The sequence below is a fragment of the Nansenia antarctica genome (assembly GCF_963989245.1).
Source record: "Nansenia antarctica genome assembly, chromosome: 1".
NCBI classification, from domain to species: domain Eukaryota; kingdom Metazoa; phylum Chordata; class Actinopteri; order Argentiniformes; family Microstomatidae; genus Nansenia; species Nansenia antarctica.
Window position 1 is genome coordinate 63,722,368 of NC_137674.1, and position 16,545 is coordinate 63,738,912.

At 48.5% G+C, this 16,545-nt stretch overlaps 1 protein-coding gene across 1 annotated transcript; it reads right to left on the reverse strand.

Annotated features, from left to right (window-relative positions):
• Positions 1-9,782: 9,782 nt before the first annotated feature.
• LOC308151950 (death domain-associated protein 6-like) lies at positions 9,783-16,197 on the reverse strand (the record flags this gene model as incomplete). Its single annotated transcript, XM_080524851.1, has 9 exons — positions 9,783-9,842; positions 10,039-10,165; positions 10,484-10,685; positions 11,296-11,616; positions 12,090-12,321; positions 12,739-12,855; positions 13,788-13,919; positions 14,634-15,041; positions 15,910-16,197. The coding sequence occupies 9 exons, from the start codon at positions 16,195-16,197 to the stop codon at positions 9,783-9,785; spliced, it is 1,887 nt and encodes a 628-aa protein (XP_080380977.1).
• Between the last annotated feature and the right edge of the window lie 348 nt (positions 16,198-16,545).

Genomic DNA, 16,545 nt, shown 5'->3' on the forward strand with positions numbered 1-16,545 from the left:
GCACAGAACAACAAGCACTAATCTACGGGCATGTGGGGGAGTGTTCTTGGCGAATGTAACAACCGATGAAATTGCAAACACATTCTCCCATCACTCTGTCCAGGTTCAATCCAAGCCAATGGGCTAATCTAAAATTCCCCAGAACTCCAAAGCTGGCATGAGAAAAATTTGATTTGGAGGTGTGGCTATGCAAGATGCCTATTGCCCCTATACTCTACCCATGGCCCTGCTAATGAGACCACAACTGACCCTTACGTAGAGCATAGTCTCTCAAATCCATTCCTGCGCCAGGCGAGGGGAACGATAGTCTGTTAAGGGTGGGGAAGAAAGTGCAAGAGGGGGAAGAAGGGGGAAGAAGAAAAGGGAGGAAAAAGAGAGGGAAAAGGGGAGAAAAAGAGGGAAAAGAAAAGGAAGAGAGAGAAATTGAGGCTTCTTTTCCATTATCTACATGTTTAATAGTCTCAATGTATTCTAAACAATTAATGCACAATAAAAAATGTCGCCATTGCCATTTTTGTATGGGGGGGAAGAATGGATCAGAAGGTCACCGGTTCAAATCCCACCAGAAACAAGAAAAATTAAAAATGTCTCCAAAAGTGTTGTTTTGTGTAAATTCAAAATCACTTGAGCCAAAAGTTGCTTTTTGTGACATAACAGAAGTTTATAGACACTAGCTGTTGTTTTATTGATGTTTAAACATCAATAAAAAGAATAATAGTATAATATTATATATTATAATAATAGTACAAATAAACAAGTTAGCCTCTTAAAAGCCCTGAGGTTGAATGAATAACTTTTTTATAAAGAGAAGAAGAGAGAGCTACTCAGAATCAGAATCAGAATTGCTTTTATTGCACCAATGTACAGGTACACAGAGTAAAATTCTTGGGTTCAGGTTCATTCAACATTGGCATTGCAGCAGAATACAAGATCAGTAATAAAATAAAGTATGATATAAAAACAACAAAATCAACAATCAATAAGCAGGATATGAGAACAACAAAATCAACAATCAATAATAGCAGCAATAGTATCAGTAGCATCAATAGCAGCAGAATGCAAATCAACAATAAAAGTAAATGAGTAGGGTGATAAGAGACTACAGCAGTACTACAGCTGCACCAGTCATGCTGCTGTAGAACAGTGGTATAAAAAGCTGTGCAGATTCCAATGACATGGGATGTAATATCATACAGTATGCATTAATATAGTTCAGATATGATACAGTACAAGTTCAAGTAGTAGTCAGGTGGTGCATAAAATGCTGTGCAGGTAGAAGAAGAAGAAGAAGAAGAATTAATCATTTTAAATTTTGCCATTTAGCAGACGCTTTTAATCCAAAACGATTTACAATTACGAATTACAGGGACATTCCCCCTGGAGTAACTGAGGGCTTACTCAAGGGCGCACTAGTAGTGGTGTGGTTTCAGGCGGGATTTGAACTCACAACCTTCCGATCACAAGTCCAACTGACTATCCACCACCGCTACCCCTAGAAGAAGAAGAAGAAGAAGAAGAAGAATTAATCATTTTAAATTTTGCCATTTAGCAGACGCTTTTAATCCAAAACGATTTACAATTACGAATTACAGGGACATTCCCCCTGGAGTAACTGAGGGCTTACTCAAGGGCGCACTAGTAGTGGTGTGGTTTCAGGCGGGATTTGAACTCACAACCTTCCGATCACAAGTCCAACTGACTATCCACTAGACCACCGCTACCCCTAGAAGAAGAAGAAGAAGAAGAAGAAGAAGAAAAAGAAGAAGAAGAAGAAGAAGAAAAAGAAGAAGAAGAAGAAGAAGAAGAAGAAGAAGATGAAGATGAAGAAGAAGAAGAAGAAGAAGAAGAAGAAGAAGAATTAATCATTTTAAATTGTGCCATTTAGCAGACGCTTTTAATCCAAAACGATTTACAATTACGAATTACAGGGACATTCCCCCTGGAGTAACTGAGGGCTTACTCAAGGGCGCACTAGTAGTGGTGTGGTTTCAGGCGGGATTTGAACTCACAACCTTCCGATCACAAGTCCAACTGACTATCCACTAGACCACCGCTACCCCTAGAAGAAGAAGAAGAAGAAGAAGAAGAAGAAGAAGAAGAAGAAGAAGAAGAAGAAGAAGAAGAAGAAGAAGAAGAAGAAGAAGAAGAGCTCGTGACGGTGAGAAGGGAGAAGAAAAGATGGATGCTAATTGTGGTATTCTGTAGTAAGAAAGTAGTTAGGAAATAATGAGACCGGGAGACACGCAGCTGCTCTTCACTTCGCACGTTTATTCAACTCCTCTTCTTCACATCCGTAAGTGCATACATCACTTCCGTCACTGCATACATCACTAGCCTACTAGCGCCCACTGGCGGTATAAACAGGACACAACATTTCCCCCTTTCTTAAAGGAATTACAGTGCTCAAAGAATGCAATATTCTGTAGACTGGTGTCAGTACAATTGAAATAAAATGAAAACTAAGGAAATGAAAATGAATGAATCAGCAGAATGAATAACAACAATAAACAGTTTATGACAGTGAAACATGAAATGAACATTCACTTTTGTCATTGCATTGTAGGACCTGTTTGTACTAAGTTAGAACCGTGTTCTATCCTACCCTTTTAGTACGTTCTCTACGGCACAAAGTCTACCAGCCACCTAGGTGGGTTTCTGACTCTAAAGGGCTCTGCACACAGCGTGCGATTTCTGTTGCGCGTCAACGTTCCATTTTGAAGTTTGAATGGAAGTCTATGAGAAAATCATAAAACATCGCATCCCAATGCACACAGCGTGCGATGCAATTTCTGTTGTATGTTCTCATAGACTTCCATTCAAACTTCAAAATGGAACGTTGACGCGCAACAGAAATCGCACGCTGTGTGCAGAGCCCTTCAGGTTCCTTCTTGGACCTGGTTCATTAAACACATTCTCTGCCTCGGGCACCATGAACTCCTCTAGCTCAATCTCCTTTTCACCACTGGTGCCAGACAGAGCATCCTTGGGAAAGCGTGTAAGCTTGGATGCATTCCATTTTCGACCATCACTGAGCAGGTATGTATTCTGTCCTGCTTTACTAACTACTGTCAGCGGTTCTGTGAATCTTGATGATCCCTTTTTTACATGCTCCGGTCTGCGGACACGTACGGTGTCATTCACTTGGAACATGGGCACTTTCGCTCCCCTCATTCTGTCTGTGTACTCCTTACTCTCCTGTTGCTTGCGTCTCACTGTCTCCTGCACTTTCTCATGTGACTTAATTTGTTGTGAGACAGGGAGGACATTTAGTTTTGTACGCATCTTTCTGTTCCTCAGCAACTCAAAGGGAGTAGCTCCTGTAGTAGCATGCGGCGTAGCGCGATAGTTCAGTAAGAACTCTGTTACTGCATGTTTCCATGGCTTGTGCATTCTCTCAGCCGTCTGAATACACTCTTTGAGAACTCGATTAAATCTCTCAATAGCCCCGTTGACTCTTGGATAATAAACACTGGAACGCAGGTGCTTTATCTCTCTCTCTCCCAGAAAGCTTGCAAAAGCATGGGAGGTAAACTGACATCCGTTGTCAGAGACCAGGAAGGAAGGGTTACCTTCACGACTAAACACTGTAGTCACCATGTCTGGCTCCTCCTCCACCTCTCCTGTCGAAGGCAGAGGGAGTCTGGACAAGCAGTCAGCAGTCACATTACGTTTCCCTGGATGGTAAGTGACATCATAAGTAAAGCATAGTAGACGTGCAGACCATCTCGCTATTCTCAGACCTGCGCGACCCGTACCCCTGGAAGTGAGTAGGGTTGTCAACGCTTGGTGGTCTGTGCGTAGGACAAAACGATGTCCCCACAGGTAGGTTCTCCACCTTTCCACCGCCCAGACGCATGCCAGCGCCTCACGCTCGACGGTAGAGTACTTTCTCTCTGCAGGAGAAAGTGTCCTGGACGCAAAAGCTATGGTTCTCTCTGTATTGTCTGGGTGAATCTGGCTCATTACAGCCCCCAATCCATAGTTAGAAGCATCGGTAGTGACATAAGTAGGTAACTCAGGATCATATAATGCTAAGGTAGGACTCTCAGTAATCAGTCTCTTAACCTCAGTAAAACTGGACTCTGCATCCGCTGTCCATTCAAACTTAGTGTCAGTAGATTCCCTGAGTGTAGCACGTAGCGGTTCCACCACAGTAGAGAAGTCAGGTATGAATTTACTATACCACGATGCAAGTCCTAGGAAGGACCGCAGGGAGGATGTGTCGTGCGGGGCAGGCGCGTTCGCCACAGCACTGACCCCGTCTTGGTCAGGATGAAGACTATCTTTGGACACAGTGTGGCCCAGGAAGCGCAGAGCTTTCTGGTTGAACTTACACTTGTGCATGTTCAGTTTAAGTCCCACTTCATTTAGAGCATGTAGCACTCTCCGTAGGCTGACATCGTGATCCTGCTGTGTGATGCCGTAGCAAATCACATCATCCAGGTAGGCCTGTACGCCTGGCAGGCCTGTCAGTACAGTCGACATCATTTTCTGAAAAGCTGAAGGAGCAGAAGCGAGGCCAAATGGCACTCGGCAGAAACGAAAGAGACCCTCATGCGTGATAAACGCAGTTAAATCACGGCTATCTGGATGCAATGGCAACTGGTGATAAGCAGAGGCTAAGTCTATAGTAGAAAAGACTGTGGCTCCACGGAGCTCAGCGAACAGTTCATCCATGTGCGGTAAGGGATGACAGTCACTGATGATTGCCTTATTAGGTTCTCTGAGGTCAACACACAGGCGAGGCTTTCCTCCCCCCTTTCTCTGGGTCACAACTATAGGGGAAACCCATGGAGATGCGTCTATACGTTCTATAACGCCTTTTTCCTGTAGATCTGCGAGCTCATCGGTCACAGCCTGCCTCACTGAGAACGGAAGCCTCCTCAGTTTCTGCTGTACTGGCACAGCATCTGGTTTAACCTGTATTTTGTGCATAAAACCTTTTGCACACCCTAACTCCTGTACTAGAACCTCTGGTTCGGTCTGTGGAGTGGTACTCTGTACAGTAGGTGCTCGGAGCACAGTAGGAGAGCTAGCAGAGCTAACAGTACTAATTTTGTTACCCTCAATGCACATCTGCAATGCTACAAATAAATCTAGTCCCAGCAATGCGTTTCCTGATTCAACCACTATCAATGAACCTGTAACTGAATGTCCATTATGAACAACTGTAGCATGCATGCAACCTTTAACAGGAATTTTCTCTCTGGAGTAAGTAAGCAGATTCACTCTAGGCTCAGCAAGGACACATGTATGGAAAAGTGTCTGGTAAGTACTCTCTGGAATAATAGAAACAGATGAGCCTGTATCCACTATCAGCTCAACATCATGGGAATGATAATTTGCATCAACTCGTACAGTACACATAATTTTATCATTCACGACGGCCCCCTGCATGTAAAGCACAGTAACGTCATTCACCACTACCTCACGCACCTCTTTTTGAGCCGATCTACACACCTTGGAAAAATGTCCAACTTTTCCGCATGTATTGCAAGTCACCTTAACCGCCGGGCATGTAGGCTTGTTAGCTAAGTGTCCTGTGGATCCGCATCGGAAGCAGGCGCGCTGATTCCCAGTTGTAGCTGGCTGGCTGTAGACCGTGGCAGGTGCAGTCGTCGTCGGAGCTTTCTTCTTGCCCTTGTCGAACCTCCTCCTCGTCGGCTGTTTCTCGATGGCTCTCACCGAAGCTGTAGCTCCAGAGAGAACGTTGGAGTTCCGTAGTCCAGCCTCGATTTGTAAGGCCATTGAAGTAGCTTTGTCCAGAGACAAGTCCGATTCAAGCAAAAGTCTGTCTCGTATGCGTGTATTAGCAACACGCTCAATCAGTTGATCACGAATCATTTGTTCCTCCATGGCACCAAATTCACAAGCTGCAGCTAGCTCGCGTAATGAAGCAAGGAACTGATTAACCGTCTCGTCAGGACCCTGAGCTCTCTGTCGAAATTTGTGACGTTCAGCAATCACATTCACCTTAGGAACAAAGTAGTTTTTCAGTCCATCCACGGCAGACGTGTAGGTAACACCCGTATCCTTTAGAGTGTAGAACAGTCTTTGTCCTTCGGTCCCAAGTGCATGTAGAAGAATCGCGCGCTTTCTTTCCTCCGGCCATTTTTCTCCGGTAGCATCAATTACGAGCATGTAATTTTCAAACATTCTCAACCAAGTAGGAAAAGAAATAGCAGGTTCGCCTGGCACAGGCATGAACGGTGTAGGTAAGGGTACGGAAATAGCCATCCTCGTCGCCAAAAATGTGGTATTCTGTAGTAAGAAAGTAGTTAGGAAAGAATGAGACCGGGAGACACGCAGCTGCTCTTCACTTCGCATGTTTATTCAACTCCTCTTCTTCACATCCGTAAGTGCATACATCACTTCCGTCACTGCATACATCACTAGCCTACTAGCGCCCACTGGCGGTATAAACAGGACACAACACTAATGCTAACGCGGGAGCAGCTGCAGTCCAGAGAACGGCGCCAGTTTCAAGTGCTACGTTAGCAGACATTAGCAAGTCAAAAAACGATTCTTATGTGCCGTCACTTTAGCAACGACACAGTATTGTCAAGGGGAAAAGAAGGGGAGACGAATTTTTTATTGACAACGGAATTACATGCTGGAAAAATATGCAGCTAAAATTCAGGGAACATTTGGACAATAAGAGACACACGGGAGAAGTACGGGAAAACAGGGCTCATGTGGGTCTCATCAAAGGTAAGAGTTTGTTTTCTTTAACTCAGCTGATACTCAGCTGTTTACCGAATGCTCCATCTGACTGTGATTTTACTTCTGTAATGTGGTGGGTTGACATAATTCACGCACGGAACTATAGGTTGAGACTATTGTTCCGTCCGTAGTACCCAAGTTGTTTAGACTGTTCTATTTACTGCTTGAGTGTGTTGTTGACAATCGTTCATGTAATTCATTAAACGTTTAGCTTTGTCATTTGATACGCCGCCTACGACTACCATCTCTCTGCACTACAGTAAACAGTTAATCAGTAACGTTAGCCGCTTTTGTGCTCATGTAGGCCTACTTCGTATTATATTATAGCTGATGATCTTTGTGTGTGTGTATGTGACTGTCAGTCACAAGTTTATATTCTGTATATTCATATTATTATTTTTTTGGCCATCCTCTAGTTTTGGCTGTGATTAGAAAAAAAAAAAAAAAAAAAAAAAAACGTTGTTTTGAGCGCGCGTGCGCTGGAGGAAACACTGCGTGAATGTATTAGTTTTATTTAAAAAACAACGGAAATTCTGTTGTATGATAGTGGTCTAGTCTATTGCAAACTCAAACTGTTAAGTTAAAGGGGTCACTGATGTAAACGGTTACAGCTCGAAGTGGCGGTGAGGTCTGGAAAAATATTGACAAGGTCTTTAAAAAGTCTTAGAAAGGTATTGAAATTAACCTCAAGATTCATGTATATACCCTGTAAAGGCGTGTGTGGCCCTTCAGCTCATGTCAGTCTACTGTTACTAGTAAACACATCAGAGAAAAGAGTTATCATAAGAAATCATATACACGTTTCTGCTTTTATCAACATTTTATTATAAGGAAAGTTGTATCACACACCTGTACATCCTCCTAACTAACAAAAAAATTAAATAAAATAAAAATAATAAATCTATGGGGGGTTGAATAATAATAATGACAAAGTTCATTACCACCTCAAACTAATACAAACTACTTCTTCCTTTATGCCAGGAGTGCCTGAACACAACACTTTCGCCGAACCAATGTTGCTACGTGAAGAAGGGAATAGCTCCCCATGGCAGACGACCCCTGAACCCTGACCCCCTGACCCCTGGGAACGTCATGCAGGTTTGAGAGGACCGAACAGGACCAGGAACTAACGGCCAAACGGCATCCGACCTATCAGAGGGCAGCTTGGAGCTCCAGCGCTACCATGGTTACGTCACACCAGTAGTGTTGCTCTGGACAGCGGCACCCAGGTGACGCGACCGACCGGTCATCCAGCCGGTATATAAATATAAAATGTAAACAAATTGACAGTAAAACACGACAAAAAAGACACGTCTATCGCCAGTTTGAATCTGCAATGTCCGCTCTCCCTCTCCCTCTCCCTCTCCCTCCCTCTCCCTCTCCCTCTCCCTCTCTCTCCTCGGACCCTGTGTGTCCGCCATTAAAGGATTCCTGTCAGCAGGCACTGGTTTGGGGGTTCGACAGGCCGAGTTTGGGGGTCCCCTCCCTGCAGCCTGGAGGTCAGGGGTCAGCAGGGTTCGAGTTATGTGGGAGCCAATGGGAGCTGAGCTCCCATAGAGATGGTCTGAGCTCCCTTGAAGGCAGTAAAATCAAAAATCTGTGGGGGTCGCTAATAATACATTACCACAACTATTATTTGATCAAAATGTCAATGTAATGAATATTATTTAATTTATATTATAAATATTGTAAAATAAACACGTTTTCCAAAAGAACTACGCGCACCATTGATCTCCTGTGAATTACAGTATGCCTTTGACTGCCTGCACTTCACCACCAAGACACCATGGGGCGCAGTAGAATATTGAGCAACAGCAAAAGGTTGATTAATCAGCTGTGCGGTAAACCGTTGGAACACACAGTGCACAGCTGATTAATCAATTAAACCAATAGAGTGAGACAGGATATGTTCATGCAAGGTGCCTTTCAGGAAGTAGTGGAGATCGTGCACCTAGCCTATTATTGAGAAGCAAACATTCATTCATTAGCTATACAGGAGTATATACATACAGTAGCTACCATGCCGCCCAAAAAAAGGCCACTGCTGCCGACCGGGTCATCAAGCCTAGAAAATTTCGGGTTTTTATCAAAGAAACCTGCTATGACACCTAACGTTAGCCCTGCTGACAAATTTGACCCTCTCCCGTTCATCCAATCTTGGATAAAGAAAGGACATCGGACGTCAGCATCATGGGTTCCAGGACCGCGACCGCAGCCTACTGAAAACAGACCACTTTGGTCTATCTTGTCTCCGTAAAGGTAAGGTGGCTTTAACTTTTTACTAACCTAGTGTACATATTTTTCGCTCCTTCTGTATAGCAAAAATAACACAATTATTGGCCGAGATACATGTGTGACTATCGCTTTTATAGCTGTTGTTTCATGTAGGGCTGTTGATGTGGTGAAATGAGTAGCCTGCAGCTGTGGCGTCAGGATATGTTGGTATTTGAGGATGAGGATGAGGATGAGGATGATGTTTCGGTACCGGTACCGTTTTTAAAGTATCGATTTGTCACCGGTATCGAATAAAACCCAAACTGTACCCAACCCTAACTATATGTTTACATGCCAACTAATTAGCTAATTCATTTCTGTCATTTAGAGCTGAGGGGAGCAACAGAGAGACGGACAACAGGACAGCAACAGAGAGACAGACAACAGGACAGTAACAGAGAGACAACGGGAGAGGAGAGCAATAGAGACAGAACTGAATGCACTGAACCTTTTTTTATTCTTTGCATTATTAACACTGTTGTGTTATTGTGTTATTAAAGTGTTTAAGTGTTTTATGGTAAAGCATTATGAGTGGTGTGTGTGTGCAGGGTGCTCGTGAGTTGTATATTTTGGGGAGGGGGGAGGCTTGTGTATGGGGGCGGGGGGTCCTCACACAAAGGAGTAGCCTAGGGCCAATGACCACCTTAATCCGCTACTGCCTATAGCTAATTTAAACTTGTAAGTCCCATCGCTGTGTGGGCATGATTCGCGCGTGCATGAGAACATTTCGCACTGTTATTTTGGAGACCCCCACAGAGTTCAGCTTATAACTCGAACCCTGGGGGTCAGTCAGAGTCAGACAGGACGATGACCTCGTCGGGGTCACACTGGGTCGCCACGTTGACCTGGGGAACCACAAGGGTCAAGGTAAGTAAGTAAGTACAGCTTTATTTGTACAGCACCTTTCATACAGGAAATGCAGCTCGCAGTGCTTTTACAACAGGGATTGAAAACATAAAATTAATATAAAAACATATACGAGTATAAAATTAAACCAAGGCCAAGACAATATCATAGATTGATTGATTGATTGATTCCCACCTTGTTCTTCTTGGGGGGCGGGGTGTACTGGGAGCTGGTGACCAGCTCCTGAGGGGGGGTGTCCGCCCTGGTGGAGTCGGCCTGGAGGGGGCTACTGGTCACCATGCCCATGTCCAGCATGATGTCACTGTCAGTGGGGGGGAGGGGGAGGGAGATTGAGAGAGGGAGGGAGAGTGTGTCAGGGGAGGCTGGTGGAGGTAGACATCAGGTAGACAGCACTGCGTCTCCTGAGACACATGCTTTTCCCCTATACTATGACTTCTACTGCCCCCCTTGTACCGTGTCTCTCTCTCTCTCTCTCTCTTTAAAAAAATATATTTTAGAGTGAGAAAGAGAGAGAGAGAGTGAGAGAGAGAGTGAGAGAGAGTGAGAGTGAGAGAGAGAGAGAGATGTCAGCTGACCTTGCGTTTCAGCTTGTGCTCCTGGATGTAAAGCTTCTCCTTACCTCCCGTTGTTGTGCTTCAGCGCTCCGTTCTGAGACTTCCTGTGTCCCGCCCCCTCCTCCTCCCCGCGCTTCCTCTTCCTGAGCCGGGAGGTCCCTCTGGGGGCGGGGCTGAGCCGGAAAGGGCTGCAATTGGCCGACCTCATCTCGCAGATGAGCGTGCAAGAGTCCTCGTCCTCTTTCTCCTCCTCGTCTTCCTCCTCCTCTGAAAAAGGAACGGTTCAGTTAACTGTTGCCTTCGTCTTTCTACCTCTTCCCTCCCTCCCTCCCTCACCTCCCTCACAAGGACGTGCACCAGAATGTAATACCACATACAACGTATTTCTAAAAGGAGTTATTTGAGGAATCGATATACAGTCAACACAGAGCACATTCATTACAATTCATCATTATCTTGAGTTGTCAGTCTCCAAGCAGTGGAATGACAATCAGGGTTCCCACAGGTCCTTGAAGTCCTTGATGCCATTCACTTTGTGAATTTGAGTACGGTATAAGAAATCAAGGTCTTAAAAGTTTTTGAAAATAGACATGGGTCATTGAAAGTGCTTGAATTCCCCCCCTCTCTCTCTCTCTCTCTCTCTCTCTCTCTCTCTCTCTCTCTCTCTCTCTCTCTCTCTCTCTCTCAAATGTTTTACTTAGCTCGTCCACTAGTTCTGTCTCAAACTATGCCTTGCTGGATCTCTCTCCCTCCCTCCTTCCTTCCTTCCTTCCCTCCCTCCCTCCACCCCTCCCTCCCTCTCTCCTTCCTTCCTTCTCTCCACCCCTCCCTCCCTCTTTCCCTCCCTCTTTCCCTCCTTCCCTCCCTCCCTCCCTCCCTTCCTCCTCACCTGGCCCTGCCTGAGTCTCGCTGGCCTGGATCTCCTCTTCGATGTCGGGGTCGGACGACTCGTCGTCTTCATCCTCCTCTTCTTCCTCCGGTTCCTCCACCACCGCCGCCTTCTCTCCCTTCTCCTCCTCCTTCTCTCCCTCCTCTGCCTTCTGCTTCTTCTCCAGGCGCTTCCTCCTCTCCTCGTCCTCTGTGTCGTCCTGGCGCAGGGCGTACTTGGAGATGACCTGGTCCAGGCTGGTCAGCGCCAACTCACGGTTGGACCGCAGCTTCCGGGCCAGGACCGGATCCATCAGCGCCGGGTCAGTGGCTGAGGGAGGGGGAGGGGACGGGAGGGGAGGGGAGGGAAGGGTTGTGTGTGTGTGTGAGAGATCATATTTGGATTCATCAGAAATGAGCGAGGCGATGTCTGTCTGTCTGTCTCTCTCACCCTCTGTCTGTCTGTCTCTCTCACCCTCTGTCTGTCTGTCTCTCTCTCACCCTCAGTCTGTCCGTCTGTCTCTCTCTCTCTCTCACCCTCTGTCTGTCTGTCTGTCTCTCTCTCTCTCTCTCTCTTTCTCTCACCCTCTGTCTGTCTGTCTGTCTGTCTGTCTGTCTCTCTCTCTCTCTCTCTCTGTCTCTCCACCACCCTCTGTCTCTCTCTCTCCACCACCCTCTCTCTCTCACCCACCACCACCACCCTCTGTCTCTCTGTCTCTCTCTCATCTCACCCACCACCACCACCACCCTCTCTGTCTCTCCCTCTCTCCCCTCCCCCTCCCCCCACCCACCCCCACTACCCACTAGGCTTGTAGGGGTCGGTGACGTGCGATCCGAAGTTGTAGATCATGTCCAGGTGACGTCTCTCCTGCAGGCGGTTGCCCGTCTCCCTGAAGGCGTCCTGGGCGATCTGGACCACCTGCTTCTTGCTCAGGGAGAGGGCGTGGCGCTCGTTGGCCCGCCGCACCTGGTCCAGGATGTCTGAGTAGTCTGGAGGGTTCAGCTGGGCGCCGGGGCTGTTGATGTAACGCTCCACCTGAGGGGGGAGGGGGAGGTTAGGGGGGAGGGAGAGGTCAGGGGGCGGGAAGAGGGAGAGGGGGAAGGAGGGAGGGGGAGGGGAGAGGGGGAAGGAGGGGGGGGAGAGGGAGGGAGGGAGAGGGGGAGGAAGAGGGGGAGGGGGGGAAGGAGGGAGGAGAGGGGGAAGGAGGGAGGGGGGGAGAGAGGGAGGGAGAGGGGAAGAGAGGGAAGGAGGGGGGGGGGAGAGAGGGAGGGAGGAGGGAAAGGGAGGGAGAGAGGAGAGATATGCTATTTTTACTTGTTTGCTTTATGTTTTACGTAATTTGGTTGACAGGCACAATATAGGTTACTGGTTTATCTCTGGGTAGAGGGAGGGAGGGAGGGAGGGGGGGGAGAGGTGGTTACCGTGGTTACCAGAGGATGGAGCGGGGGTTACCTTGCGGTTGATCTCGGGGTAGCGTGTGCCGCTGTAGGGGATCCTCTGCTCTATCACCCGGCCTGTCAGCGTGCTGCAGCCCTTCAGCTCACACAGCTTATCATAGATCTTTATCATCTGGAGGGGGGAGGAGGGGGGAGATGGTGTAAGTGAGTGAGTCAGTAACTTGGTTATATTATATAAAATATGATGAATGAGAGTTAACAGAGTGAGGGCAGGCAGATGGAGCATAGAGAGAGAGGCAGAGAGAGAGAGAGACAAAGGGTGAGACACAGAGAGAGAGAGAGATAAAGGGTGAGATAGAGAGACAAAGGGTGAGAGAGAGATAAAGGGTGAGACAGAGAGAGAGACAAAGGGTGAGGCAGAGAGAGAGAGAGACAAAGGGTGAGACAGAGAGAGAGAGAGAGACAAAGGGTGAGAGAGAGAGACAAAGGGTGAAGGTAGAGAGAGAGGAGGCCCCTCCCCAGAGAGAGGTCAGCTGACCTTGCGTTGGAGGAGGGAGAGAAAGAAAGAGGAAGGAGATGGTGAGTGAGTAACTTGGTTATATTATATAAAAGAATGGGAGTTAACAGAGTGAGAGCACAGAGAGAGAGAGAGAGAAAAAAAGAGACAGAGAGAGAGAGAGACAGACAGGTCAGCTGACCTTGCGTTTCAGCTTGTGAGAGAGAGAGAGAGAGAGACAGAGAGAGAGAGGGAGGTCAGCTGACCTTGCGTTTCAGCTTGTGAGAGACAGACAGACAGACAGACAGACAGGTCAGCTGACCTTGCGTTTCAGCTTGTGAGAGAGAGAGACAGACAGACAGACAGACAGACAGGTCAGCTGACCTTGCGTTTCAGCTTGTGAGAGAGAGAGACAGACAGACAGACAGGTCAGCTGACCTTGCGTTTCAGCTTGTGAGAGAGACAGACAGACAGACAGGTCAGCTGACCTTGCGTTTCAGCTTGTGAGAGAGACAGACAGACAGACAGACAGACAGGTCAGCTGACCTTGCGTTTCAGCTTGTGAGAGAGAGAGACAGACAGACAGACAGACAGACAGGTCAGCTGACCTTGCGTTTCAGCTTGTGCTCCTGGATGTATCCTGAGTCGTCCTCCACCAGGTCGTCCACGCTCAGCTCCATCTCCTGCAGACGCCGGATCTCTGAGTTGTACCCAGTCAACAGGTTCTCCAGGTACGCAATCTGACCAGGGGAGAGGGGGAAGGAGGGAGGGGAGGGAGGGAGGGAGGGGAGGGAGGGAGAGGGGGAAGGAGGGAGGGAGGGGAGGGAGGGAGAGGGGGAAGGAGGGAGGGAGGGAGGGAGAGGAGGGAGGGAGGGAGGGAGAGGGCATATTGCTTAGACAGGGTATCCGCGGTGTCTTGAAAAGTATTAAAAGTTGATAAATCAATTTTGGGAAAATCAAGACCCTTAATAAGTATTAAAAAGTCTTATCGCGATTTTATGAGGTCTTGAATTTTGTAGGTATTTTTCTGAATGAGACTCTGTCCAAAGAGTTTGAGTCCTAAAAACTTTGAGTAAAAGTTCTTCTTGTTGTATGATAGTGGTCTCGTCTATTGCAAACTAAAACTGTTAGGTTAAAGGTGTCACTGACGTAAACGGTTACATCTCGAAGTGGCGGTGAGGTCTGGAAAAATATTGACAAGGTCTTTAAAAAGTCTTAGAAAGGTATTGAAATTAACCTCAAGATTCCTGTATCCTATCCTTCAGATGTGAGATGTGGTTGGGGCTAGAGGGGGTTGTGATTGGCTAGGAATGGGTTTTTCTCCATCATTCGCACCGCAAACGTAACAATTACTCACAATCCCGTAACACAAACACCTTAAGAAAACAGACGGACAGCTACAGAACACACAGACACACGTCCCCCCCCAGCCCCCCTACCCCCGCCCTGTTCACCTGTTTCCTGGACGCCCTCTTCTTCTTCTTCATCTCCCCTTCTCCCTCTTCCTGTTTCCCCGAGGTAGACGGCTGCATGTCCTCCTCCTCCTCCTGCTTCACTATCCTCCCCTCCCCTCCCTCCCTCTTCCTCTCCTCCTCCCTCTCCCTCTTCTCCTGGTCGGTCAGCTCCACCTTCACGGCGGCCAGCCTCCGCCTGGCCGAGTGCTGCTTGAGGACGGTGCAGAGCTCGTTGATGTAGACGAAGGTCTTGGCGCGGCTGGCCTGGGCGCGCGTCAGGCAGCGGCCCAGAGTGTTCCGGAACTGCACCGAGTCCAGGAAGTCCGGCGAGGCCTTGATGGACTCGGTGTGGAGGAAGGTGAGGACCTCGGGACAGTCCTGGGTGTGGCCCTGGCAGTGCTCTACGAACTGGGAGGGGGAGGGAGAGGGGGGGGGGGGGAAGAGAGAGGGTGGGGAAGGATAGAGGGGATGGAAGGATAGGGAGTAGGGGGGGAAGGATAGAGGGGATGGAGGGATAGGGGGGATGGAAGGATAGGGAGTAGGGGGGAGGGGAAGGAGAGAAAGAGAGTGGGGGGAGAAGGAGAGTGGGTGGGGAATGAGAGGGGGAGAGAGGGAGGGAGGGAGAATGGGGAGGATAGGGGGGAAGGAGAGAGGGATGTGGGGAACCGAAAAAGAAAATGGCATTGAGTTCAAAGTGAAGGAGAATGTTAAACTGCCAAGGACACAGAGAGGCTGGGACACACAGAGAGGCTGAGGCTGGCAGCAGCAGCAGCTGTGTTTACACCTACATTACAACTGTTTATCACACGCTGCCATCTAAAGACAACAACTACAGATTACAGGGACAGACAGCCTCCCTGGAGTCACTTTTTGGGCCTTTCGTAGGGCGAGTTATCATTTCCAAATCATAAATCGTGATCATTTCCAATCCATCCCCTCCCTAGCCCAAACCACCCCTCCACTCCCTCACACCAGCCCTCCACACACCACCACTCCCCTCCCCAGCTCTCCCCACCACTCCACTCCACTCCCCACCCCTCCAAACCCCAGCCCACACCAGCCCTCCACAGACCTCCACTCCCCTCCCTAGCCCACCCTAGCCTGTCTCACCTATCCTTCCCTCCCCTCCCCTCCCCAGCTCCCCACCCCTCCCCAGCTCCCCTCCCCAGCTCCCCTCCCCACACCTCCACTCCCCTCCCCTCCTCAGCCCTCTACTCCCCTCCCCTCCCCTCCCCAGCTCCCCACCCCTCCCCTCCCCTTCCCCACGCCTCCCCACCTCAGTATACAGCCTCTGGTTCTCAGCCTGCAGGATGTGGGTCTCCTTCTTGGCCGTGGCGAAGGGTGACTGGGTGATGTGTGTCGGGGGGGGCGGCCGGTGGTTCTCTGGAGGGGTGATGTGAGTAGGGGGGAGGGGGAGGGGCTGGTGGAGGGGGAGGGGCTGGTGGTTGGCGTAGGATTTGGGCTGGTAGGAGAAGGAGGAGGAGAAGGAGGTGGAGGACGAAGGCTGGGGCGTTTCTCCCTCCTCATCGTCGTCGTCGTCGTCGAGGATCACAATGCTGTCCATCATTCCTGCCATCAGAAAAGGGCTGATTCTCTGTGAGAGAGGAGGAGGAGAAAACATCATTATGTCCGTTTTTTGGGCAAAGTCTTTCTTCAAATGGTAAATGGACTGACTTATATAGCGCCTTCATCATCCAAAGCGCTTTACAACGGCCTCTCATTCACCCATTCACACACACACACACACCAATGGCGGCCAAGCTGCCATGCAAGGCGCCGGCCGGCCCGCTCACTGGGAGCAATTTCGGGGGTTCAGTGTCTTGCCCAAGGACACTTCGACATGTGGCCAGCCGGGGCTCGAACCCCCCCCTGATCTGCCAAGCTTGCGATTGTTAGACAGAGGCTCCTCTAC